Below are 26,820 nucleotides of genomic sequence, written 5' to 3'. Positions count from 1 at the left end.
GCTGGCTGTCATGGTCCCACAGGGCAACTCACTGGTCCAGTGGAGAGAGGGAAGGTTTTCCATTGCCTTAAGGGCATATGTTTTGGCGGGTTAGATGGATGAAATGATTGGTCCGTTAAGTCAAATGGAAGGAACTGAAATGTGTAGGACCTTCACAAGAAGAAAAATACCAGATACTACAGGGCTCTTTAATCTAGTGGAGAAAAATGTAACAAGCACCGGTGGCTGGAAGCTGAAGCCAGACAAATTCAAATGAGAAGTCAGGCTTGGATTGTTAACAGTGATGGGGAATTATCCATTGGAGCCAACCTCCCTGGGAGTGGTGCATTCTCCATCTTGTGATGTCTTCAGACTGGATGCCTTTCTGGAAGATATGCCTATACAAACACAAATGCCTGGGCTGAGGACAGGGTAACTGGGTGAATTGTAATGGGCTGTGCTACACAGGTGGTCAGACTAGTTGATCTGATGGTCCCTTCTCGCCATGTATCCATGAATGTCTATAGCTCACATGTAACCAATCGGAAAAAGCGTCATTGCTTGTGGCTGCTAGTGAGTATAACAGCCCACTGGATGCGTTTGGTTTCAGCTGCAGTTGTAGACAATAAACATCTGGCCCAGGTTCTCTGGCACACCCAGGTGTGCTTGGCACAGGACCAGAGGGAATTTAGCACACACCACCTTTGTGTTTCTCTGATCCTTGGGCCATCCAGAGAATGCTTTGGCCCCGGGTGCATGTCAGGCTCCCTATGCCCCAAGGCACACTTCCCTCTTCCCCATTCCCACCACTTTGCCTGAGGTGGGGGTAGCACTGAGCCGGCTCTCGACAAGCAGGGATTCCCCTTGCAGAATTCCTATGCAGCTGGTAAAGCTGGAGATCTGCAAGCCGAGGAGCTGACCCAAAGAGAAAACCACAAATAAAAGTTCAGCAGCACATGAGCAGAGCTAGCACCTCACGCTGGGAAGAAAAGCTGGCTGGGTAGGTTCTACTCTTGGTTATAAGCAAGATGAAAAATCTGTATTACAAAGACTGGCTGCACTCATTGGGTGTGTTTACGCTGTGATTAAAACCCCACAGCTGGCCTGTGCCAGCTGACTCAGGCTTGGGTTCCAGGGTTGTCTAATTGCAGTGTGGACGTTCAGGTTTGGGCTGGAGCCTGGGATCTAGGACCCTGCAAGGTGGGAGGGGAACCTGTAAACAGCCCCTTAGCCTGAGCCCTGCATGCCTGAGTCAGCCGGCACGGGCCAGCCGCAGTGTAGACATACCCTTTGTCTGTCCCAGACGGGGGTGAGCCCCTTCCTCACTCTTCTGTTTTTGATGTGCCCCATGCAGCGAGCTCTTGCCATGTCGCACAAGCAATGTACTGCGTGTCACATACATGCACCCACATCCTTTTACTGTAACAAAAACAAAGAAGCAAACCCATGAGTATTCAGGAGCCCTGACCACGGGAGATGCATGCCTAGCTGAGCAGGGCAAGGGCAGAGTAAAGCATCTCCCCATCGGTCAGTGAACAGAACCTTACAAATGTCCCTTGCCTCCAAGCTTGTTCGTGTTCCACGGAAGGCCCTGTCCAAGTCCCCGGCCATTGGCAGCAGGTGTTGTGGAAAGAGTGAAATCAGCTGGTAGACTCCACTGATTCATAAAGCAGGGAGCACTAAGCAGCTCTTCCTCTGTCTCCTTACAGGTGATTGTTTTAGGGCTGTCTTGTCCTTCCTTGGGGCCTCCCTGTTCCTTACCACACATCTCCTGTACTCGGTAGGAAATGGAATCAAAAGTCTCGGAAGGTGGCCTGAATGTTACTCTCACCATCCGGCTGCTCATGCATGGAAAGGTAAGGAGCGGATGCACATTTTGTTGTCTTCATTTCAGCTCCATTGCCCGTAACAATGAAGTAATCAGTGTTTACCAAATGGAGGAAGGTGAAATGCTAGATCGCGCTGTTCGGCCCCACCCCGAGCAAGGGGCACCGTGTCACTGCGCTGCTCCAGGAGAAGCCTGGGAGGGAACTGTGACTCCGAGGGGTGCAATTCCTGCTCCCTGCTTGGGCCAGCCCTGGCAGGAGTACAGCTGACTTCCCCCCTTGCACAGGTTGAGCGATGTCACGGCTCCACCTGCTCTCGCATGACAAACTCAGCAGGAGCAGATAGACTGCCCCTCTGCTTGCCATCTTCTGGGCAGGGCTGGGCTAAGGGCCCAGGAGGCAGGACATGCATGGCTTTGGCTCAGCCCTGCCACTGCTCTCCAGGCAGAGCAGTGGGAACAATCCATTAGACAGACACAGAGTGAGGGGGACTCCCTGCCACACCCTCACACGCACACTCTGGCCCCATGTTATCACGTGAACTGGCACCAGCTGGAGGGCCCTCTCCAGCCATCCCAAGGGCTGAGATAGCGAACACAGACCAGGGTCAAGGCACTGTCCCTCTCCCCATTCTCCACCACAAGCCACCAGCCTTCCACCATTGCAGGGCTCTGCTGGAAAAAGCGCGGGAGGTGCCTTGAGGCAAAGGCACAAGGCGGCATGGAGGGGCCTGGAAGATGCCCCCCTGCCAGGGATGGGCCACACTGAGAGGGAGACAAGGAGAAAGCCACTGGTCTGTGGCATGGGACAGGGCTGGAGGGACAAAGGGCAATGCTTGTGTTAATGTAACCCCCCCATACCCATAGTATGCAGTAATATGTTTGAAGGTGTTCCGGGCCCCAGCCCACCAGCCCCAGAGGGTGGTGCTCCTCAGGCTAACACTGTGGGCACCATGCTCAGAGACCAGGTCAGGCAGGGCTGGGGGGAACACACCTGGCCCACTTCCTGGTGCCCTTGTGTGTGAGGGCGCAGCAGGAACAGGGCCTAGGGGTGCTCTCTGGTGCAACATGTGCAGCCCTTCGTGCAGGCAGGTGAATCCGCCGGAGGCAGACGATGGGAGAGAGCAGACCGGAGCGCACATCTCTACCCTGGGCAGCTGCTGGAGTGAGGGACGGGGCAGCGGGCCCAGGGGAGCGCAGGAGTGGGGAGATGGGGAGTCTGATATTCTGGATGCTGGGGATAGCAGCCTCTGGGGCCAGACCCCACCCTTCAGCACCCCCTCCGACTGTGGCTAGCCATTGTCTTTAGCCCAGCATTGCAAAGAACGCTTGTTCTTCTTGCTCTGGAGCTGCCTGACAGCTCAGCACTGGTGAGCGTGGGACCCTGGAGCGCAGTATTTCTATGTGAGGGCAGAAGCTTAGCTTGTCCTCTCCCAGACAGTGCATCCCTCCACGGCCCATCACCGGGACCAGCCGTGCCCATGCTCAGGTTTCTTTTCAGCATCTCCCAGGCCCATGCTGGGCTGTGCACTGGGACACCAAGCACCTCTCTGACCATGTTCCACTTCTTCCAGCTGCTCCCCGAGTGCACGATGTAATGAATGGTTTCCACATGCTAGGGAGACGCAGATGGGTGCAGACATGCAGGGCCATGAGCATGGGTCATTTGCATAGACTTTGCACAGACTCCTAGACTGCATAGATTCCTTTCCGAATTCCCCTCCCCGCAAGCTCTCTGGCTGCACTCGGGTCTCCAGCCACATTGAGCCACAGCCCCTCCCGCCTCATTCACTCCCGTTTCCTGGTCACCATCGTGAGCCAAGGCGTTACAGTCACAGACGGTGCCACCCAGTGCCCTGCTGTGATGAGAGACAGTGTCTCTGTCAGCCGTGCCCCCCACTCAGTGTGCCCTGTCAGACTCCTCGGGTGCCAGCAGTCGACAGCTGTGACCATGGCTGTATTGGTGCAGCCCTTATGTGCCGTGTGAACAAGGGACTGCTTCCCCCCAAGAGCCTTCACTGCAGGTGTCAGCCCAAGCAGCCTGCTCAGGCAAATGGCACCTTGTGGTTTCAAAGCCACAGCTCTGCCCATCCCAAGCTTTCAAAACCTTTCAGGAAACCAGCGTGAGTCAGACTGGTGCCCTGCAGCCTTGGTGCCCACCCACCTCATGCCTTTGAAAACTCTGGGTCTGCTGGGGAATACTGGGAGAACTGATCAAAAATACCAGACAACGATATTGTCTGGTATTTTTGATCAGTTCTCCCAGTATTCCCCAGCAGGCCCAGTCTGTGGGGAAGTCTGGGAGAAGTCTGTGTACCAAGGAGATGATATCAAGACTCTTCCTCTTCATTTCCCGCTTTTAAAGGCAAGGAGCTCTTTGCACAGCTTAGTGAAGGATGAGACCTGATGGAGTATTATTATACATTGAAGTCACATGAATTTAGCACCATTCCACAGCTTTAGAGCAGTGTTTCTCAACCTTCTCAGGTTGGCATTGACTTAGTATTTAAAGTCAAAGATGTTTGTGGTCCCCTTACATTTATTAAAAGAGTAAGAGCAAAATACGTTTCAGTGGTAAGCCTGTATCATTGATTTGTGGGTGTGTTTCAAGAGGCTGACAGAGAATACTTGATCTTGAAATGGAAGGGTTTATGGGGAGTGGGGGAATGAGATTTCCTTTGCTTTAGACTGTAATAGAAGTTTCAACACCTCGCAACCCTTCCCCCGTTGGCCTCTCATAACCCCCCAGGGGTCACAATCCTCCAGCTGAGAAATGAGGCTCTAGAGGAAAGTCCAATTCTCCAACTGATGGCATTTGGGAAGGTGTGTGCCTCCCCCTAATGTGTCAGTAGTGCTCTGAGTGACAGACATTCCTCTCACTTGCTCACTGTGGGAATGGCTGTGCTAATCAACCGCAACACAAACCACTTCTGAACTCGTTGTGAAGTCATGTAGTGTAATACAGCCTACCTGGGAATGTACAGCCTGTCGTTTTGCTTGACTGGCTGAACGTGCCAGAAGACATGCATGCTCATGTGCTGGAGGAGGGCCACGTACCGTGGAACTGAAACACAACTGATTGCTCTCTTCTGAGAGTCATAGTTCCATGTTTAGGAGACATATTTTCTTTAAAAAAAAAATTAAAGCCCCCTTTATTACATAGATACTGGTTTTTTGCACATGTTGCCATGAGACTGCTATAGCTCTGTTCTATGCTGCCTCGCAACCAGCTTGTCCAGGAGATCATGCAGCCACTCGGCTTCACTTTGCAGACATCCAGGCCCCATTCAGGAAAGCATGTACTTACGTGATCTCCTGAACCGGGGCCATAGTTCAGAACCAACACTGTCTATGAGGCACCTCAGAAAGCAAACAGAGTTTATACCTCCTCAGGGCAGAGCACCATGTACCTTTGGGAAACACAAGTGAGCACCCCTCTGAAATAAAGAAGTAATTCCCTTTCTGCTCCGTGTTTTTTGTGGCTGTTTGAAAATTGCTCTGTGTGGTTCATAATTCACTGAATTCAGTGAGTGCACCAACTCCTGTATATCTCTATGAGATTTTATTGGAGTTTCTTAAATTCTGTAATTTCTGTCTTTGTGTTTGGGTCTTTTATAGGAAGTTGGAAGCATTATTGGGAAGGTAAATATTTCTTCAAATTCCATCATTGTATATGTTAGTTGTATAGTAGTTATAACCTGTATTTTTACAGCTGTTAATTATTGCATGACACACCTCTGAAAATTATCGTTATGTGGATCTATTGTTCTGATTGCATGATAGATTATTCATGTAACTGAAGAAGAAATCAAAGAATGTTCTCCTTACAAAATGCATCTAAAATACTGTCATTTTTTTAGTCTATCACTATTGCTGTGTCACTCTGGCTACTAATATATATGTTCATTCTGGGATGATGATAATTTTGTTCCCACTGATACATTAAGGAAAAAGATGAATCTCATCACAAGAGTAGCAAAATGTCAATAAATACATTGGTTTCATGACCTTGGCAAATTAGCATAACAACAAAGAAATTCCTACAATTCTTCTATAGCAGAGTACTCAGTTATAAGTGACCTGTTTACACAACTGCTCCAATTACAATTACAACCTTCCTGAAAAATGGACAGGTGCTTATGTGTTAAAATTCAAAATTGGATGGCAGTTACAGTAAAGAACATAGAATATCATTTGCCCCACTGGACCTTTATGAAAAGTGCCATGATATTCTATGGCACTGCCCCCAAAGAACAATGCTTGCAGTGATGTTACTACAGCATTGTGGAGGACCGTTACTGGAGAAGGCTGAAGTGTTTTGACAGATTGGTAGGTCGGTAGAAGAAGGGGTCATTACAACGACTGTTAAGAGGGAGGATGCTTGTCCCTCCACACATGGCCCTTGTTTTTTCCATTATTTTCTTATCAAACTCAGATTGTTTAGTCAACTTTTTTATGGGTATGAATGTCTTTGAGCTTCTTCCATGGCGAAGGACATTTAGAAAGGAAGAAACTCATTGTGAATCGCTATGAGAATGATCTGAATGCTGTTTTGTCAGTTAAGTGAGCAGACATGATTCCAATTCACGCAGGGATAAAATCTGTAGAGTATGAAAAGGAAATTGTTAATAGTCTATTCTCAGAATACAAATACACTTCAAAGCTCTAGCAGGATTGGGGAGGGGGAGCAGGGGGTGAACTCTTCTCCCAGCTTTCTAAACTGTATTTTATGTATTTGTATTTTATGAAAACGTATTAGAAACTTTACGAAGTTTCAGTATCAGGATAGGTGTTTGGATGAAGCTATTGATGATATTCTAATGGTTGTGTTTCTGCATCTTATTTCAGAAAGGAGAGACCGTGAAAAAGATGCGTGAGGAGGTGAGCTACCCAGACATTTGAAATGATTTCTAATGAAAGCGACATGGAGACTAATGGAAAGGCCTTGCTCCTACGGCCCAGTTTGTGGGAGTTTCGGTGTATAGTTGCCTAGAGCTCTGCAGATATTTGATTTTATCTATGAGAAAACATGCAATTAGTTACATACTCAGTACTAAAGACCATTGACCCGTTATTCAAGAAATTTAAGCAGGCTGCATAAAATAAAAATGTAGGCTACGTCCAGAGACCCTTTGTCAGATTTTATTCATGCCATACTCAGGAAAGCTCCCATTAACTTCAGTGGAGATTTACCTGAACCATTAATTTGCCTTACAAGTTCATTGTCTGAGCACTTTGTGCTTTTGTGTACTGATTGGTTGTCACATCCGTATAAAAGGTTTGTTTGTTTTTTAAATGAACCTGACCCCTGCCAGCGTACCTTTACATTGGAGGGGAGCCACCAGCAGTCCACATGGGTGCAGGGCTCTGCCTACACACTGGTCAGATTGCAAGAGCTGAGGTCATTGGTGAACCTCTAGCCTGTTTCTCTAGGTCAGTAGCCAGCTATGGTTCAGTGTGGGACTGTGCAGGTTGATGGGCTTTTTAAAGGGCTGAGAAGATGTTTTTCTTTTCTTTCTAGAGTGGAGCAAGAATCAACATCTCTGAGGGAAACTGTCCGGAAAGAATTGTGACCATCACAGGCCCCACTGATGCCATCTTCAAGGCCTTTGCCATGATAGCTTACAAATTTGAGGAGGTAAGGAAACACACATGCTCCTTTGCAGAAGGAGAACTGGTGAGCTGATTTTTGACAAAGTTCCAAAGCTGGGGGACCATCCCTAATGCTGCCAAGACCACTAAAGTCTGGTGGAAATAATTGTGGGTCAGTGCACACAAGTTTATCATGCTGCCGTGCCTACAGCTCACTATTATGATGTAGCATTACATGACATTGTCATGGCGCAGTGTTGCAAGGCTGCGATGTAACGTCAGGACACAGCTGTCACCTCAGGCTGGGGATGAGGACAACAGGACAAAGTTTCTAGGCCTGAGCATCAAGTAGTGAGACAGGGGCGGGAAAGCTTTCTGAGGCTGCCGCTGCAGTCTCTTGCTGTGCACCCTCTGGCTGCTGCTGTGAGGAGCCAATGGGCTGTAATGTCGGTGGCGGTGCTATATCAGGGAATACTACCAGACGGACCTGGTAAGAGGGCCAGGGAGCTTGGGAAGCAGGGGAGATGGAAAGGTGAGGCAGAGAAGGGAAGGGAAGAGCTGGGGGGAGCGTGCGTGTATGTGCATGCATGTGTGTGTGTGGGGAACAGGGGTGGTGGAGCAGGGCGGGAGGGAGGAAAATCACCGAGGGATCCACTGGTCAGGAGCTGGAGTGAACGAGTCCATGCAGAGCCACCTCGTGCTGGGAGATACAGAGTGGCCCTGCTTCCGTTCTTGTTTTGGAGCCTGACATCCTGGCAACAGATTCATTCCAGCCCTGAGAGTGAGATCCGCCCATTTCTTAGTGGAGAAGGGGGTAGCCCTCGTGCAAGGTGAAGGTCACCAACTGGCATCGTTTCAGGTAGTCTCAGCAGAGAGGCCAAGAACCGAAATGGGCAGGATTAGAAACAGAAGTACTTATTTGTAGAGCTTGTCCCTCCTGGCCAAGGTTGAGCTGGCTGGATGAGGTGGCATGGGATAGGCCAGCATGGATGCTGCACCTGTTCCTGAGTGGGAAAAGTCCGTTTCTGCACCTCACAGTACAGTACTTTTCAGAATACCCAGCACTTTTCATCGGTAGATCTCACAGCACTTTACAAAGGAGATCAGTATCATTATCCCCCCTCTACAGATGGGGAAACGGAGGCATGGGGCAGTACAGTAACTTGCCCAAAGTCAGCCAGTGGCAGAGCCAGGGCTAGGTATCCCAGGGCAGGGCACCATCCACTAGACCACACCCCTTCACTACATTTGTGCTCAACCGATGAAAAATACAGCCACAGAAATCCCTCTGCAATAGAGGGCTTTGTGCATTACACAGAGTTGTGAGCGTTGATGGCACAAGGAGTGGTCTCTTCCGGGGAGGGTGAGAAAAGCAAAAGCGTTACTCCTTGGTAAAACTGCTGGGAGGAGATAGAGTTCACAGGTGGTGTGTGCTGGAGGAGATACCATCTCTGTATATTACACGGTCGCTGTCTCTAACTTTGTCAGCAGGTGATCTCCTTCAGGTTTTGCCTCACATTTAATTCAGTCTTTGCCCATTGTCTTTCTGTCAAGTGTAAGGATTCCCATGTAGTCTTGTGGGAATAGAGGCAAATTCCGCCCCTGAATCAGTGCCCTTGTGCTTCCTGGTTACGGCTCCTCAAGACAGCCCTTCTCATGCTGATGGGAATAGGAAGGAGGTATCTGTACACTCGATACAGATTGTTCCATTGAGGTTCACTTACTCAACAGATAGATCTAACACATATTTATTAAGGGAAAATACTCAGCAAGTAGTGATCAATTACTTACAAGTAGGAAGCTCATTAGGACGATCTCATCACAGTCGCCGCCAGCACCGGACAATACAGCTTCCACCTCCCTTTGTTATGCAAATGATTTATAACTTTTTGTTATCTTGTCTTATACATAGGTATCAGTCTCTCATTTCCATGTCAACTCTCCTCCCGCATCGGTACAGGTGTTGTGTTAGTTCAAACCGATCTTTTGTAGCTTTTTAGTGATTTTATCTTTTCTTATTCTCACAAACATGATTGCTCTGCAATCTCTCACACATACACGGCTCTACTTATGCTTATGCCGTTAAACGTTATAAGCACAGACTCTTAAAATCCCCTGTCAGGCCTACATATGCCTTCGCTCCCAACACTCCCCACCGTGAAGCCATAGAATCCTTTCTAAGGCTTCATCTAAGCCTGTATTTCATATACATCTCTTCTCTTTCCCAACTGCCTCCTAACCTTCCAGATCAATGCAATTAACACCCCTACTAGTATGGCTTGTGCAACTGTGAAATCCATTGATATCATACGTATCCGTGGATGTTCCCCAATATTATATACTAACTCCCACCATGGAGCATTTCCCAGTGTATCTAAGTTGCTCTGAATATTTCAACTCTCTTGTTTTAAGGTCAACAAATGTTCTGGGCATCTGCTCATTAAAGCCTGCACATTTCAGTGCAGTGGTGGTCTGACTCAGCTTAGCTTTATCATGCAGTCTAGGGCAGCACCAACCAGATGAGCATCAGCTGATACACTGTGGATCTCATGCTGGGGAACTGGAAAAACTATCTTGTCCCCTATTCAGGTAAAATTTCTTGGCAGAAGATTGGCCAGTCATAACAGCATGTTTGTGTCCCATACTGGAAGTGTCCGGCCCAAGAGCTTATACAATATTTGCTTTCTCCAGCCCTTGCAACCTTGGCTGACCTTGTCCTCCTTGCCTCAGCCATACTGTGCAATTCCAGGTTTCTTCATCCAAGATGAACCCCCATGCCAGCAATGCACTCTGCAGTACATCACAACAACACAACCAGGTACCATGCCTCTTGGAACAATGTGAGGTATCTGGGGCTTTCCAGACTCCCCCACCCATCCTTTCCGGTGTCTGAGGATGTGTGACATGTTCCTTTGAAAAGCAGCAAAGAGTCCTGTGGCACCTTATAGACTAACAGATGTATTGGAGCATAAGCTTTCGTGGGTGAATACTCACGTCGTCAAACGCATGAGACGAAGAGGGTATTCGCCCAGAAAGCTTATGCTCCAATACATCTGTTAGTCTATTGCCACAGGATTCTTTGTTGCTTTTTACAGATCCAGACTAACATGGCTACCCCTCTGATACATGTTCCTTTGAGATGTAATATGTCAACGAAGGTTCCAACGTACCTATGGACTGGACACTATACACTCTTAATGCCTCACTTGGTCCTGTGGCCACTGGCACTGCTAGTACCAGAGGAAGGATCCATGGTTCATCAAGCTTGCACCTTTTCTCAGCATAACAGACCCTCGAGTAGCACCTAACCTTGCACCACTCTACTCCCTTTATTTCTGTCTAGCATCTTATTTGTTCTGAACCCAGGCATTTCCCCACCTCGAGTTTCCTTTAGTCCTACCTGTAGCTCCAGTATTAGGAAGCTGCCATACCTTAAGCCATACTATATCATGCCTTTGATACATGAGGATGGTTCATGATTTTTCCCATTTAGTTGATTGCTGCTTCCACTTCCCATAACAGCTGTCCTGTTATCCTAGCATCCCGAACAGCCTTTAAATCCTCCCCTATACCCCCATTCTGTTGTTTATGTAACTTTGTTAACAGGTTTTGTAATTTAAGTCTCATTTTCAGGTTTTCCTCCCACAATACTGTGATATCTATATGATTCCATGTGGAAGTTCCCAACACCCCAACTCCTAATACTGTTCCTATATCTCTTTTATTGTTCCTAGATCTCTTTTATCTTTCTTCATCTTTCTCTTTCCCTTCTCAGGCCACCAAATTTCCTCCTCTTCCACCCCATCCATTGATTGTCTGAAATTTGGCACCACTTTTGCTAGCATTTGCATATAGAAATACACATATTTTGCATGACAGAGCTTCTGTGCTAATGTAAAAATGGTTAAATTCAATACTACAGGTATCTTTTGGTACTGTACATTATTATACATAATCTGATGTTCATGATTTATCACTAGTGCATTGTCAGGTCCCACTTCTCTTTCAGGCATGTTTCATCACCTTGCTTCAATTCTGGAGTAGGAGGCATTGTTACTCCAGTGTGTTCAGGAGTGGTGGTGGTACTCTGCCAGTCCTTCCTCACATTCCGAGAGAAGGTCAAAGTCTCAGTCACTTTGCTGGCATGATATAGGTGGTACTTCAACGATCTGCTGAAGTCACTGTAATATTTCCCATGTGTGTTAACTGTGCCCTATAAATGGTTAGGTTATCCATTACCATCCCATGTAACGCACTGCCCCATCTAGGTCCCCCAGTCCAAGTACCTGCTCCCGAGAGTTGCTTGTGCTGCAGCATCCGCCACCTTGGCTGTTGCCCAGTTGGCACCAGAACAGTGCAGACTTTCCTGCATGATTACCCAGGAGCCAGAAGGCTAAAGTGGCATTCTCCCCTCGTGCATTGTCATCACCTTGTTCCTCTGCTGGATCACGAATTCCACAGACCCCAAGGCAGTGCGTGTTATGCCTCCCACGATGGTCAACACCTGAAAAAGAAAACAATTATTCTCACTTCCCTCTTTTTGCATCAGTGGATTCCCTTCTGTCCTGCTCTCTGTACAGTTTCAGCTGCATAGCATGCAACCATTGATACACCACCCTTTACCTGAACCAGGTGTACTGATGGACTAGTCTTGTCCATTACATAGCAGTGACCCTCCCAACTGGCTTTTGGAAATGGCCTTTTACCTGAGACATGCTGCACAAGTACCTGATCTCGCACTTCATACTCCTCACCAGAAGCTTGGTCACCAGAATATCTTTTCATTTTTCGATGGGCTTCCCCTAGGTTTCCTGCCACCATCTTGTGTCTATCTTGTATATGCCATACCAATTCCTTGGCCCACTGATCTGTTACAATGACCTACTGCATTACATCTGCCACTGGGGTAATGAATAAGTGTTCCCAGAGTCTCATCTCCCTTCCAGTGATAGCCTAAAAGGAGCAACCCCCGTAGCCTTCATCACACTTCCTATATGGCCATTAAAACACCTTCTTCAACAAGGTTTTGTCAGTCCAGTTGGCTCATTCCACCAATCCCCAGAGTTGCAGGTGGTATTGTATATGGAATTTCTGATCAAGTTCTAGTAGCTCACAAATCTCCCTCATCACCTTTTCCACAAATCCTGGACCATTATCACTATCCACAGCCTTCGGAAGACCTAGAGAACACCTGCTCTGTTAGCACCTTAGCTGTCGGGGTGGCTGTACAGCGTTGAGTCGGGATAGCTTCTGTTCACCTAATGAAAGCATCTACAATTACCAAAATATACTTGTTCCCTCTAGCGGCTGTAGGTAATTCTCCAGTATAGTCCAGTGGTATTCCTTCCCAAGGGCCCTTCGGAGCCTGTGACCTTAACAGTTCCCTTCTTTTCCTCCCCATCAGGTATTTCTGGCACGGGTTAGATATGCTGCCACGTACTTCTGTATATCTTTTTCTGCTGTGGGCTACCATTCCACTGCAAACACTTGCTCTTTAGTGCTAAGTTCATTTAAATGTCCACCTGCCGGTGTGTCATGAACTGTTCTCGTGAACTCCTCACTTAATCCATCCGGGACCACCCACGCCCAGGGGTCATCTCCTGATGTCCGAGCCACAAGCAGTCCATTCCCATCTCTCAGTTCCCGCCTATTTAGTACACGACTTCCCCTACTTAATGATTTTAAGATTTCTTGTATTTCCGCATCTTCCTTTTGTAGTGTCAGTGGATCAAAATCTTTTTCCTGTCTCTGTTTAATGGCCCTGGTTGACACTGCCTCTAGCACAGTGGAGGCCATCTCTCCTGGCCATGTAATTCCATTTTTGGCCACTTCCTTTGCTGTCCTATCTGCATGGATAAGTGTTCACATCGCACTCCCCGTCAGTACCAGGGCTGGGGAAGCTAATGATCCAACCAGCAGACCAAATTTGGTGATGAATCCTGGTCACGTGCTAAGACAATTCCATCTTTTAGTTTTTCCACCCTTGGCATGTGTCTTAACCTTCACTACCCAAACCTCCGTCAATCCCTTGTCCTGCATCACCCGATCCAACGACTTCCACAAGCTTGCATGCTAATGCTCCCGCCGTCACTGCTTTTCCAGTCATTCCTTTTCCAGAACGGAAGAAAAGCACTAAGTGCCTTACACACACAGTTTGAATCTGAGTATATAATTCCCTGGCCACCAGCACTCCCCACCATCAGGCCTCCTATAGCCTGAACCACTGCAGCAATTTCAGCACCCTGAGCTGAGGGAGCCTGGCATGAAAACAGTTTGTGTTGGTCCTGTCTGGTGTAAATCAAGGCTAAACCAGTAACCGGCTTTCCTGCTACATAGTAGGAGGAGCCATCAGTGTATGTTGAGGGGTAATCCCAAGTGCCATCAGGACCCAAGACAACATCGGTCTTTGCTAGAAAAATCCCAGTAAGATTGTCTCTGTGTTGGGGCTTGGTACACTCTCCTCACACTCTCCTGGGATTGTAAACCTTTCTACAAGGGGGCTGGATTATGCAGTTGGAACCACTCTAGGCTATCCCCCAAGAGGGATGCCATCCATCTGGATACTCCCATGCTGGAGACATTCCCGTCCTTAATCTGTCCTTTAGCTAACAATAATAAAGGAGCATGAACTGAACATGCCTTAACCTTGCTACCCCCCACAATGTAACGAAATTTCTGAAGAGCCCAAGGAGTGCACAGCATGCTCTCTTCACACTCATACTGCAGATCATACAGCCAGTTCTGCAATGAACTCTGGCTCTGTAATGAACTCTGCAAAACCTTGTCAGGCCTAAAACAGAATGCAGAATGCAGAGCCGTCTCATCAGCAACGATAGGTAGGGACAGTATTATCCTAACTTCATCCTGGTCTAGGGACCTACCTCCTGCTCCAGGGTGACAACCAAAACTTAACCCTTTGTTGCACCAATTGGAGTTTAGTGGGGTTAACCTTTAAACCAATCTCCAGCAAACGTGTAAGTACCTCCCTGAGGGCCAGCAAGTGGTCCTCCCTGTTGCTGGTGTAAATGAATATGTGTAGTGGGCTTTGAGTGGCTCCTCCCTGTCAGCGCCAGAAGGAGGCCAGTCCACCATTGTAGGTAGTCCCATCATACCTTCCCTCCCACAAACTTATCAAGCTCAGTCTTGAAGCCAGTTAGTTTTTTTGCCCCCACTGCCAGGTTTTTTGCCTCCACTGCTCCCCTTCGGAGGCTGTGCCAGAACTTCACTCCTCTGATGGTTAGAAACCTTCATCTAATTTCAAACCTAAACTTGTTGATGGCCAGTTTATAGCCATCATATTCTGCAGGTTTCTATTTTTCAGCACCGACAGTGATGATGGCTGCGTCAGACCTGAATACAACCCAGATAATCTCTGAACTCCTACTGTCCCATAGCCCTGTGAACTATGTAGCCAATCCCCAGTGCTGACTGCCTTCTGCAAAATTCTCTCCCAATCCCCTCTAGCCAGATCACAACATTCAACCTGCTCACTAGTTTTCATAAGCCACTTTTAACACTGCCTCTGTGCCCTGCTTCTGGGAGAAGGACCCATTTTTTTTATTATGGCTGATATCTCTGGTGGTGAAAGGTTTTTAGCCTTCACCGCTGTACCTGTATCACCCTGATTGTTTTGTGCTGTGGCTGTGATTAGAGGCTCCACAGGGACAAGAGCTGTAGGGGGCTTTAGAATCCAGATTGCTCAAGGAAGCAAAAAGTGGATTATAAGGAGGTGGAGACTCCTCAGACAGCACAGCACTGTCCACATCAATGCTTTCTCCTTCCAAAAGTTTCCCTGTCAGATGAAAAGCGCCTGCCCGGTCTGTACTCTCCAGTTGCACTGCTGGTAGCTGTGCTTGCAGAACTCCATTCTGCTTCTTAAGAGACTCATTCCTGGGCTGTCTCAGTGAAAGCCTTGGAACATGTAGCACACTGTGCCCGTAGCTCAGGGACCTTGTCTCTCTGTTCTTGTCTGTCCCCTCCTGCATATCCTTGAGCTGAGTTTTATATTTTCTGCTTTCTAGTTTCAATGCTTCGTTTTGTTTCACAAAAGCTCTGGCTGCTATGATCAAACCCTGAACAACCAGGGCTTTTCCCCTTGTCTTAGCAAACTTGTTGCCAAAAAAGTTGCTTTCCACCAGATTAGCCCCCACTTGACACGGATTCTGGCTTGTGAGGATGACCACCTCCTTAAGGGGACCCCACCATGTCTGGCTAGATACTTATCTACATATCCCCCCAGTGACTCCATTGTCCCTTACAAATGCCTTAAACCCCTGAGTACCTGTAGGTTGCGGTCCCTGGGATATTGGCTGTTAGCCCAAGCTGCAAACGCCCTGGCTCACCAGAATGTGGATTGAGGTTCACTTGCTCAACAGATTGATCTAACAAATATTTATTAAGGCAAAACACTCAGCAAGTAGTGATCAGTTACTTACAAGTGGGAAGTTCATTAGAATGATCTCATGACAGTTGCCGCCAGTACCAGACAATACAGCTTCAACCTCCCTTTGTTACACAAACTTATTTATAATTTGTTGTTACCTTTTCTTATATGTATTAATCTCTCATTTCCATGTTAACTCTCCTCCCCTATCAGTACAGGTGTAGTGTTAGTTCAAACCGATCTTTTCTAGATTTTTCGTTACTTTATCTTTTCTTGTTCTCACAAAGATGATTACTCTACTTATGCTTATACTTAAATGTTATCAGAGCAGACTCTTAAAATCTACCTCAGGCTTCTATCAGGCCTACATATGCCTTCACTCCCAACACTGTATGGCATTCAAAATCTCTTCTAGTGTTCAACAGAAAACCTTCCACTCAATATTTACATCTCTAGCTAGGAAATAGTTGAGTTTCATCTCATGGCCCTGGAAGATCTTGCACTTTATTTTTATGAGACACAGGGTGAGTTTGAGAAAATGTGGCTTAAATACACAGGAATAAGTGCATATACATCTAACAACAAAACTCATAGAGTCACACGAGTCTTACATGAGGAAAGACTCTATCCTGGGAAGCAGAGACTCTGAAAAACATTGGTAGATAATCAGCCGAACATAAGCTCTCAGTGTGATGCTGTGGCCAAAAGGATTAATGCAATCCTTGAATGCATAAACAGGGGAATCTCGAGTAGGGGCAGAGAGGTTATTTTACCTCTGCATTTGGCACTAGTGCAACCGCTGCTGGAATCCTGTGCCCAGTTCTAGTGCCCACAATTCAGGAAGGATGTTGGTAAATTGGAGAGAGGTCCGAGAAGAGCCATAAGAATGATTAAAGGATTGTAGAATGTGTCTTCTAGTGATAGACTCAAGGAGCTCTGTCTATTTAGTTTAACAAAGAGGAGGGTAAGGGTTGACTTTATCATGGTCTATAGGTATCTACATGGGGAAGAAATATTTGAAAATGGGCTCTTCAATCTAGTAGACAAAGTTATAAAATAACCCAATGGCTGGAAGTTGAAGCTAGACAAATTCAGACTGGAAATAAGTTGTATATTTGTAACAGTAATAGTAATTAACTGTTGGAACAATTTACCAAGGTCTGTGCTGAATGCTTCATCACTGGCAATTTTAAATATTTAAAAGATCTACTCTAGTACAAAAGGAATTATTTTGGGGCATGTCTGTGGCCTGTGTTATACAGGAGGTCAGACCAGATGATGACAATGGTCTCTTCTGGGTTTGGAATTTGTGAATTTGTTCCAAAGTAACTTAGTTCATCGTCATGCAGGTGGCTTTTCAGTCTGTGTGAACACCGCACTTCCATTAATTGGAATATTTTCAAACTTGCATGGACTTTTCACACACTTGAAAAAGGAGTCAGCTCACATGATATTTGAGCACTACAATTCGTGGGGAGTGAGCTAAATGGCCCCAAGATTTCCCAAAGCAGCTTTGCGAGTGCTCCAGATAGGGATTGAGGTGCTGGGTCAGAGCTGTGTTGAGGGAACTTATAGAGCATTTTCGGTTTTCATGAAGAAGGTTGGTGGTGATTGGACATGTAACATAGTGAATGCCAGTGAAAATCAGGTAGGATCAGAGGCTAAAATAGGGAAAGAACAAGTTAAAAATTACTTAGACAAATTAGATGTCTTCAAGTCACCAGGGTCTGATTAAATGCATCCTAGAATACTCAAGGAGCTGACTGAGGAGATATCGGAGCCACTAGTGATTATCTTTGAAAAGTCATGGAAGATGGGAGAGACTCCAGAAGACTGGAAAAGGGCAAATATAGTGCCAATCTATAAAAAGGGAAATAAGAACAACCTGGGGAATCACAGACCAGTCAGCTTAACTTCTGTACCCGGAAAGATAATGGAGCAAATAATTAATCAATCAATTTGCAAACATCTAGAAGATAATAAGGTGATAAGTAACAATCCCAGCATGGATTTGTAAAAACCAAATCATGTCAAACCAACCTGATAGCTTTCTTTGACAGGGTAACAAGCCTTGTGGATAGGGGGGAAGCGGTAGATGTGGCATAACTTGACTTTAGTAAAGCTTTTGATACTGTCTCACATGATCTGCTCATAAACAAACTAGGGAAATGCAACCTGGATGAAGGTATCATAAGGTGGGTGCAAAACTGTAGGAAAACCGTTCCCGGAGAGTAGTTATCAGTGCTTCACAGTCATGCTGGAAGGGCATAACAAGTGGGGTCCCGCAGGGATCAGTTCTGGGTCCAGTTCTGTTCAATATCTTCATCAATGATTTAGTTCAGAGGTGGGCAAACTATGGCCCGCGGGCCACATCCTGAACTCCCGGCCGGGGAGGCTAATCCCCGGCCCCTCCACCGCAGCCACGCTGCCGCGTGGGGAGCACTCTGGCCCGCCGCTCCTGCCGGGCTGCACGGCTTGTGCCCGCCCACCTCCCAGGCTTTCCAATAAGCCAATCCTGCTGCTCTGAGCGGCATGGTAAGGGGGCGGGGAGCGGAGGGGTTGGATAAGGGGCAGGGGGTCATGGGGGGCAGTCAGGGGACAGAGAGCAGGGGGCAGTTGGATAGGGGGTGGGGTCCCAGGGGGCGGTCAGAGACAGGGAATGTGGGGGTTGGATAGGCGTGGGAGTCCCGGGGTGCCTGCTAGGGGGTGGGGGTGTGGATAGGGTTTGGGGCAGTCAGGGGACAGGGAGTGGGGTGGGTTGGATAGGGGGTGAGGTCCTGGGGGGGCAGTCTCAGGAGGTGACGGTCAGGGGACAAGGAGCAGGGGGTTGGATGGGTTGGGGGCTCTGAGGGAGGCAGTCAGGGGGCGGGAAGTGAACATCATTCTGGGATGTATTAGCAGGAGTGTTATAAGCAAGACACGAGAAGTAATTCTTCTGCTCTGCACCGCGCTGATTAGGCCTCAAGTGGAGTATTGTGTCCAGTTCTGGGCGTCACATTTCAGGAAAGATGTGGACAAATTGGAGAAAGTCCAGAGAAGAGCAACAAAAATGATTAAAGGTCTAGAAAACATGACTTATGAGGGAAGATTGAAAAAATTGGGTTTGTTTAGTCTGGAAAAGAGAAGACTGAGGAGGGACGTGATAACAGTTTTCAAGTACATAAAAGGTGGTTACAATGAGGAGGGAGAAAAATTGTTCTTCTTAACCTCTGAGGATAGGACAAGAAGCAATGGGCTTAAATTGCAGCAAGGGAGGTTTAGGTTGGACATTAGGAAAACTGTCAGGGTGGTTAAGCACTGGAATAAATTGCCTGGGGAGGTTGTGGAATCTCCATCATTGGAGGTTTTTAAGAGCAGGTTGGACAAACACCTGTTAGAGATGGTCTAGATCAGGGGCGGACAAACTATGGCCCGGAGACCGTATCCAGCCCTTCAGATGTTTTAATCAGGCCCTCAAGCTCCTGCCGGGGAGCGGCGTCTGGGGCTTGCCCCACTCTGGTGCTCCAGCCGAGGAGCGGGGTCAGGGGTTTGCCCCGCTCCATGCATGCCATGGCTCCGTGCGGCTCCCACAGCTCCCATTGGCCGGCAACCACGGCCAATGGGAGCTGCAGGGGCGGTGCCTGCAGATGGGGCAGCGCACAGTGCCACCTGGCCGCACCTCTGTGTAGGAGCCGGAGGGGGGACATACTGCTGCTTCTAGGAGCTGCTTGAGGTAAGCGCTGCCTGGAGCCTGCACCCCTGCCCCCTTCCCATGTCCCGAACCCCTGCCCCAGCCCTGATCCCCCGTTCCGCCCTCCAAACCCCTCGGTCCCCGCCTCCTCCTGCACCCCAGAACCTGCACCCCCAGCTGGAGCGTCACCCCCCCCACCTGCACCCCAACCCCCAGCCCAGAGCCCCCTCCCGCACCCTGAACTTCTCATTTCTGGCCCCATCCCAGAGCCCAACCCCCAACTTTGTGAGCATTCATGGCCCACCATACAATTTCCATACCCAGATGTGGCCCTCGGGCCAAAAAGTTTGCCCACCCCTGGATAATACTTAGTCCTGCCATGAGTGCAGGGGACTGGACTGGGTGAACTCTCAAGGTCCCTTCCAGTCCTATGATTCTATGATTTACATGAATAATATCAATGCTATGTTTTCCTCATTTTCACGAGCACCACATTAATCCATCAGAAATAGAGATGCCTTAGATATTAGTCAAGAAGGTATCACAAATGGCTCCACCAAACTGGGAAGTACGGTCTGTGGACAGCTACGGGTGTAGAGCAGTGACTGGAACCAGACAGACACCTAAGATAGATAATTATGAGCTATGGAAATAGTTGACTGACAGTGCTTTGGTTTCTGACAGCACGATATGGTCCTATGTGCAATTTAAGGGAAGATTGAGCTATCCCCTTCCTTGTATATTTTCACCAGTTGGGATAGGGTGTGTATGGCAGAATAATAAAGCCAGTTTTATTTTTCCCCTTCCCAAGGACATAATCAACTCAATGAGTAACAGCACTGCTACCAGTAAACCACCAGTAACATTGAGGTTGGTCGTGCCTGCTAGTCAGTGTGGGTCACTGATTGGCAAAGGAGGCTCCAAGATTAAGGAAATCAGGGAGGTAAGGCAGACCCTTTTCTTAAACCTTAGTTGTAAGTGCACAGTTTAAAAGCTACATTTAACTCAAGTGAGAATGGAAACTGACTTTGCAGCCTCTGCAGTGGGTATCCACATGCAGCCAGCTTCACAAATGGTGTCACCTCCAGCAAAATGCCTGCCACCAGCAGCTGACTCAGAAATGTTAAATTGGGACTTTTGATTTCCTAAGGATCCCAGCATGTAACTGACACGGGCTCCTGCCAGCACTGGCATGGCATTACATTTGACTTCTACAGGCCTTGAAGACTGACATATTCACTGTGTACATGGCGTGGCAAGAGGAGGGAGGGTGATTGTCATGTAATGTTTGCAAAGCAAGCAATTCTTAACCAGGGTCTAACGCACCAAAAAACGAGCACATTGAAGTTGCAGCTGACTACAAAGGAAGGGACGATTAGGTGTTTTCATTGTTACAGCTGCTGTGCATTCAACTTTGCTATTCTTCCTCTCTCTCTCTCTCTCTCCCTTCCTGCTTTCTCCAGTCAACAGGTGCTCAGGTTCAAGTGGCGGGGGACATGCTGCCCAACTCCACAGAGCGGGCAGTGACAATTTCGGGGACCCCCGATGCAATTATCCAGTGTGTCAAACAGATCTGTGTGGTGATGCTGGAGGTACAGTCTGTAACAATGGGGGTAAAGTATATAGGAAAAGCTATCAACAACCAAACTACAGTCAAAACCCTGGAATAGCCATTGATGTTATTGTTCACCCTCAGTTACTGGATCATAGATGTTTCCTGGTACCTTTATTTTAAAATCCTCATAATGTGTTCTTGGCCAGCCCTGCACTCTGTTAATTTACTAGTTATGGAGTTTGGGGCTGGACTCTAACTTAACTGATAAGTGAAATATGATATTTTCTCTTGAGATTTGAAATGAGATGGAGGGGCAGTCAGCAGTAGAGTCACAAGAAGGTTGCTTTCGAAATTAGGAGGCCGTAGGCACTCTCCCTTAGGCTGAAGAGCTTGTGCGGTGGGACACAGATGGCTTAGTGCTAGAAAAGCAAGGGGAGTGGGAAGGGCATAGAGAGAAATAAGATCTGTGACATGAGCTGGAGCAAGACCGTGGAGCGTTTGAAAAACTAGGAAGATCATTTTGAACTGGATCCTGAAATGAATGGGGCAGCGGTATTGTCTGAGGACCGGAGCGATATGGTCACTGTATTTAGTATGTGAGAGAAGGCAGGAATCAGCCTTCTGCACACTGGAGTCTGGGGAGTTCTTAGCAAGGGAAGTTGGGAGAGGGAGGAGGTTGGGAGAAGGATTTTGGCAGAGGTGGGTTTGGAGCAGCAGTAATCACAGGCAGGGCTGCACCAGTGATGGGCAGGTTTGCAGCACCAGGTACCTGTTTGGAGATGCAGAATTCAGTGCCCATTATGGCAGTAGAGGCAAATGGGAAGCCTGGGTCAAAATGGGAGATAGGTCTCTGAGCTGAAGTATCGATAATTATTGGAAAGCTTTACAATGACTTTCACTACAATCCTGTCACCTTTCTGTTACTTAACCAGTGAAATTCTCATTTTTTCCGTGTTGTTAATGCTTGTGAATATAGCAGACATGTGAATATAGAGCCTTGAAATACTGTAGTTCATTTGGGGGATTTGATCACACAGTTTTTCTGTGTGTTAATATTTATTGTGAGGTTCTTGATACTCATATTGATTGTATATGCCGTGCATTCTGCGGAGAGTAGTTGTGTGTGTAGTTACAATACGTATTGTATATAATATAAACAATAATGGATACGAATCCAAACATTTTGGTCTGAAATCTCATAGGAAGAGGCTTTTGCAAGATTTCTTTCATGCATTAACAATGATTTGGTTCTCAGACAGAACTCCGCATACACCTCTCACAAACACTGTTAAGAGCAATAGTCACAGAATACAGCTCTTGCATTGCCTTCACAACAGGCAGGTCAGGCTGAAGCAGGAGACTGAATTGGCCAATGGCATTGACTTGTGGCAGGATGAAAAGACAGAGGGTGTGTGTGGGGAGAACCCTCCCAACAGCATATGGCTACATGGTGGCTCTTCAGTCACTGCTCACTTGTTCCACCAGCACATTGTTGGAGTTCGTGTGTGTGCAGCTTGCACAATTGCTGCTTGGGCTGTCCCTGTTCTGTGGATAAGCAAAGGACTTGAATCTCCCATGCCCCCAGTGTGAACCCTTTCGTAAGTACAGTAACAGCACGGAAAGGGGTCACAATAGCTGTATGCCATTTCCTTTCTAAACGAGGGAACAAGGAAATCACTTACCACGGAGTGTAATAAACATAATTTCTTATTTGCAGGTTTATACTAAAATGCTTTTCCTTCTAAGATATAGAGCTCAGTGGAGAGGCAGGGTCATTTCCAAGCCTTTGTGTGACAATAGTTTGTAAGCTGCCCTGGGTGTGTATATTACATTCACCAGCTCTTTATTATTATTATTGCTACTACTGCACCACATAGCAGACCCCATGTCCTGTGTAGATATATAGTAACCAGACAGTCTCTGCCCCAAAGACCTTGCAATGGTCGCAAGGTTCATAAGATTAAAAGTGGGATCCGCAGCACTGGTGGCCTAGCTGCATTTTTTTAAGTGGAGAAGACAAAGATGATCAATCTGTTGTACAATCTTCTCACTCTTTCTAATTTCCCTCCAACACACCTATAGTGTATTGTGCTCTACAATAGTGCCACAGCATCACATCCAACACCTGTCATCACCGATGCGATGCTGTAATCAGCTGTTGATATGTACAGCATAGCTTGATGATGGTAACAAAGGCTACGATATGAAGAAAACTTCTCTATATGTATTCCTAACAAGTTATCTCCCTCGCAACCCCACTGCATATCCCATAGCCAGCACATCCTGCTATTGCCACTTGTCTCTGGATACATGTGTCTTCAATGAGAGTTTGAGGGTGGTACTGCTAGGATGTTCTCTCATGCACAAAAGCCTGGTAAATTATGAATGTAGATTAGCAGAGAAATAAGTATATACAGTGTGTATGGTGATGAGTGTAGGAGAGTGAAATAGATTAAGTTGAGAAGGTTCATTGGAGTAAAGCCCATAGGAAAGGGAATTGCTGAGAAGCCTCATCTCATTTAATTTAAGGACTTTCTCCCCCGTTCATATGACTATATCCCTTGTCTCCTATCATTTGGAAATGATATTCGTCCAGTCCCAATGTTTCTGTTAAAGTTATTGAAGGAATCTCTGCGGGACAAGGACAATTTAATAGAATTCATGTGCCTTGTGGTGTCCATGACTTGTGTTGGGTTGGTTGCTTTCTAACTTTCTTTTTACTGATGTTTCAGGAAAGCTGTTCTAATGTTCTCTCTCCCTCTCCTTGTCCCTTTTCCTAGTCCCCACCGAAAGGTGCCACCATTCCCTATCGCCCAAAGCCCGCCTCCACCCCTGTCATTTTTGCAGGTGGTCAGGTAAGAGCCGACCCGCTTGCGGCCTCCACTGCCAACCTCAGCCTTTTACTGCAGCACCAGCCGCTGCCTGTTAGTGCACTCAGGTTTTCTCGCCTTCTCACTTGCATGGTTTCATCCCATTCATATTGTGCCAAAGCAGCTGGACTGAAAGCTCTTTGCTAAACTGCTCTTGGTTAATTTTCCTGAATACCTGGCTTAGTTGCTCCATCCATGGGAGGAGAGTATGAAAAATTCTTCCTCCAGCCAAGTTGCTGGGAATAGAAGTGAATTTTACAATCCGCTTACATGCTGTCTTGCATTCTCGGAAACAACTGAACATTCTTAGCAGGCAGGCAGCACTCAGTTTGGAACGTGCTCTTCTCCACATTTGGGGCTTGAGTCTTCAAGGTAAGGTGCTGGGCGCTCTAGTCCTGATCCAAGAAAGAACCTTAACACGTGCATATTCAGCACACGATGAAGTGCTGTGCTGGGTTTGTCTCAGAGAACTGAGCATCTTGCAGGATCGATCCCTTCGTGTTGTGAGACAAGGGCTGTGAGGAATGGGAACGCTTTTCACTAATTTGTTTGGGATGCTTACCCACAGTTACAATACCACTTGTGATGTAAAACATCACACTTTGGCATGTTTTTGCTGCAGCCCCATCTTTGCTGGAACTTTAGCTTTATTTTTCTTATAGTCTGCTCAGTTTTGAGCAACATTTCACCTTTAGATGCATAAAAACGAAGCCTTTTTCACTGACATTTTCCTATTTTCTAGTGAAAATTAGCTTTTCATATGAAGAGAGGCTAGTTAATATTTTCTCAGAGGAATCCAAAAGCTTTCTCACTTCTAGTATTTTCACTTTCACTCCGAAAGTTTCACACAGCTCTAATTAACCATCACTTGGGTAGCAGTAGGACTGGACTTGGAGCTAGGGGGCTCAGCGCTTCCCAGAGAAAACTCAGCCCCTTGGGTCCTAAGTCCTTAGTTACACAAACCTCTCATTAAAGTTTTGCCTGAGTTGGGCCTTTTTTTAAAGCCCACAATACAGGGAGGTGTTGCACATTTTTTACACAGTTAGCGGAAGATAATGCTGTACCAGTAATGTTTGTTACCACACAATCACCATTGTTTTTAATGGAGGGACTGAAAAATAACAGGCAGTATTGCACTGGCTTTACTGCCTGTAAATCAGGGCAGAGTCTGGCCCACAATTAAGGAACTTTGAATGTGTTTCTAATAACCCTTTGAAAGTGAATCCGCACTTTCTTTTCCGTAGCGACTAGTGCCTTTTGTGGCACTCGCCCACATTGGCTTGCCGGAGATTTGCAGAGTCTGAATTCTGGGTTGCTGGCACTGCTTTTTGCTTAAGATAATCAATGCACATTTTTTAAAATCAAACATAGATCAAGCATTACATGAATTTTAAAAACTGATATAAAATATGAAGTAAATGTTAGCATCCCCATCTCTCCTCTAGCGTTGTGATTTCTCATTACTCCTCAAGCGTGGAAGTGACTGTCAGCGAGGCCCCTGTGAGACCTACATTGCCATATTTATTACACATCATTCCTTAGGGCTGGAGCTGGCTTGAGGGGGCTGCTCTAAACACCTTGTTGCACCAGTTTAGCTGAAGTCATTTAAAAAATCAGTTTAGTTAAACCAGTACAAACCTCTTGATGGAAACCCTGAAATTGGTTTGCAACTGCCTTATAAAACCAATCTGAATTAAAACCTAGCAACTTTGTAGAGAGAGGGCTTAAGTGCTCAGGGCATTTCCAGATGTGTAGTAGCCCTATTCTGAAGTTCGGGGTCCAGCTTGCAATGACATTCATTACACTTATGTCATCTGTCTAATCTAATTGTCTCCAATAAAATCTCTGTTTTCTATAGGATTCATCATTGTTGTATCTAAGAAGCAAATTAGGATGGGAATTCTCCAGGTCTCCAGTAATTTCCCTTCAAACCACAATGATAGCAAACAGAAAAATATGTGGCCAAAAATTCCCAAAACATCCTTTTGGGTGCCTCAGTGAGTGAGTGCCCAATTTGAAACACTCAAGCCTGATTTTCAGAAGGGATGAGCACCTGCAGGTGCCATTGACTTCCAGGGGAGTCCTGGAAGTCAGGCCCCAGTTCTCTCCATTTAGATGCTCAAAAATGGAGCCACTCCAATGTGTGCCCTTGGAAAAATGGGCATTAGTAGCCAATTTATATCTTTGTGGTAGCTAAACATCTATGTGCCTTCCAAGACAACCCTGTTTAAAGCATGTTGTTCCCCCAGCCCATAATTGGTAGCAGAAATGCAAACCAAGTATGGGAGCACATGATAAGGACACACAGCAGAATGCAGACTTAGCATCTGACTTTTTAACCAGTCGCCAAAAGCTTGCTAAATCGAGTGTATCACTGTCCTCTGAGCAGCAGTCCTGCAGAAGAGCTTTGGGTCCAGCTGTGAAGTGAACTGTATCTTCTCAAAAGGGAGAGTAAGATGGAAGGAACTTCCCCCTGCTGTTAAATTTCTGGTGTCTTGAGCAGAGGTTTATTTCAAGGAAAGAAGTGGGGCGCTAGAGGTCAGAAATCCTCATTGGCTGTATAAAGAAAAACTCCTTAGCTACTCTGCATAAGATGCCATTAGTTGTAAGGGCTCTGCCTCAGAAAGGGGCAGGTGCCCTGTCCTGGGACTGGAAGAACAAATGTACAGGGGAAAATGCCCCCAGCTGCCTCAGATCTCCCCATGTATACAGCAGGGTTGAGGGGTGTCAGGCGTTCAGTGCCACACTCCCATGTAACCTCACCCCCGCAGGCAGTTTCCAGTTCATCATCCCCAGCTATAGTTCCTGGCACAGGTACTGCCCCCCATCGCTTCCCCAACAATCCCCCCAACTGCCTGAGGCTCTGCCACACCCCACCCATCTCAGGCTGTTCCATCCTCCCAACAACCCTCCAACAGCCTCAGGCTCTGCCACACCCCACCCACC

General features: G+C 47.0%; 1 protein-coding gene across 8 annotated transcripts in view; it reads left to right on the top strand.

The window, feature by feature from the left end:
- The first annotated feature begins 1,766 nt into the window (after positions 1-1,766).
- PCBP3 (poly(rC) binding protein 3) overlaps positions 1,767-26,820 on the top strand; it is a 66,143-nt gene continuing 41,089 nt past the window's right edge. For 4 of the 8 annotated variants that reach the window (XM_024204367.2, XM_024204365.2, XM_024204366.2 and 1 more), the window contains exons 1-7: positions 1,767-1,835; positions 5,423-5,446; positions 6,653-6,685; positions 7,326-7,442; positions 20,261-20,392; positions 20,913-21,041; positions 23,785-23,859. In XM_024204367.2, coding sequence (XP_024060135.1) covers positions 1,767-1,835; positions 5,423-5,446; positions 6,653-6,685; positions 7,326-7,442; positions 20,261-20,392; positions 20,913-21,041; positions 23,785-23,859 — 579 coding nt within the window. Of the gene's footprint in view, positions 1,836-5,422; positions 5,447-6,652; positions 6,686-7,325; positions 7,443-20,260; positions 20,393-20,912; positions 21,042-23,784; positions 23,929-26,820 lie in introns of all 8 variants that reach the window. The other 4 variants (XM_026658010.1, XM_026658009.1, XM_026658008.1 and 1 more) reach the window with 2 other exon arrangements.

This window comes from Terrapene carolina, unplaced genomic scaffold, assembly GCF_002925995.2.
Source record: "Terrapene carolina triunguis isolate 2854851 unplaced genomic scaffold, T_m_triunguis-2.0 Scaffold380, whole genome shotgun sequence".
NCBI classification, from domain to species: Eukaryota; Metazoa; Chordata; order Testudines; family Emydidae; genus Terrapene; species Terrapene triunguis.
This window is presented reverse-complemented; position numbering and strand designations above follow the sequence as displayed.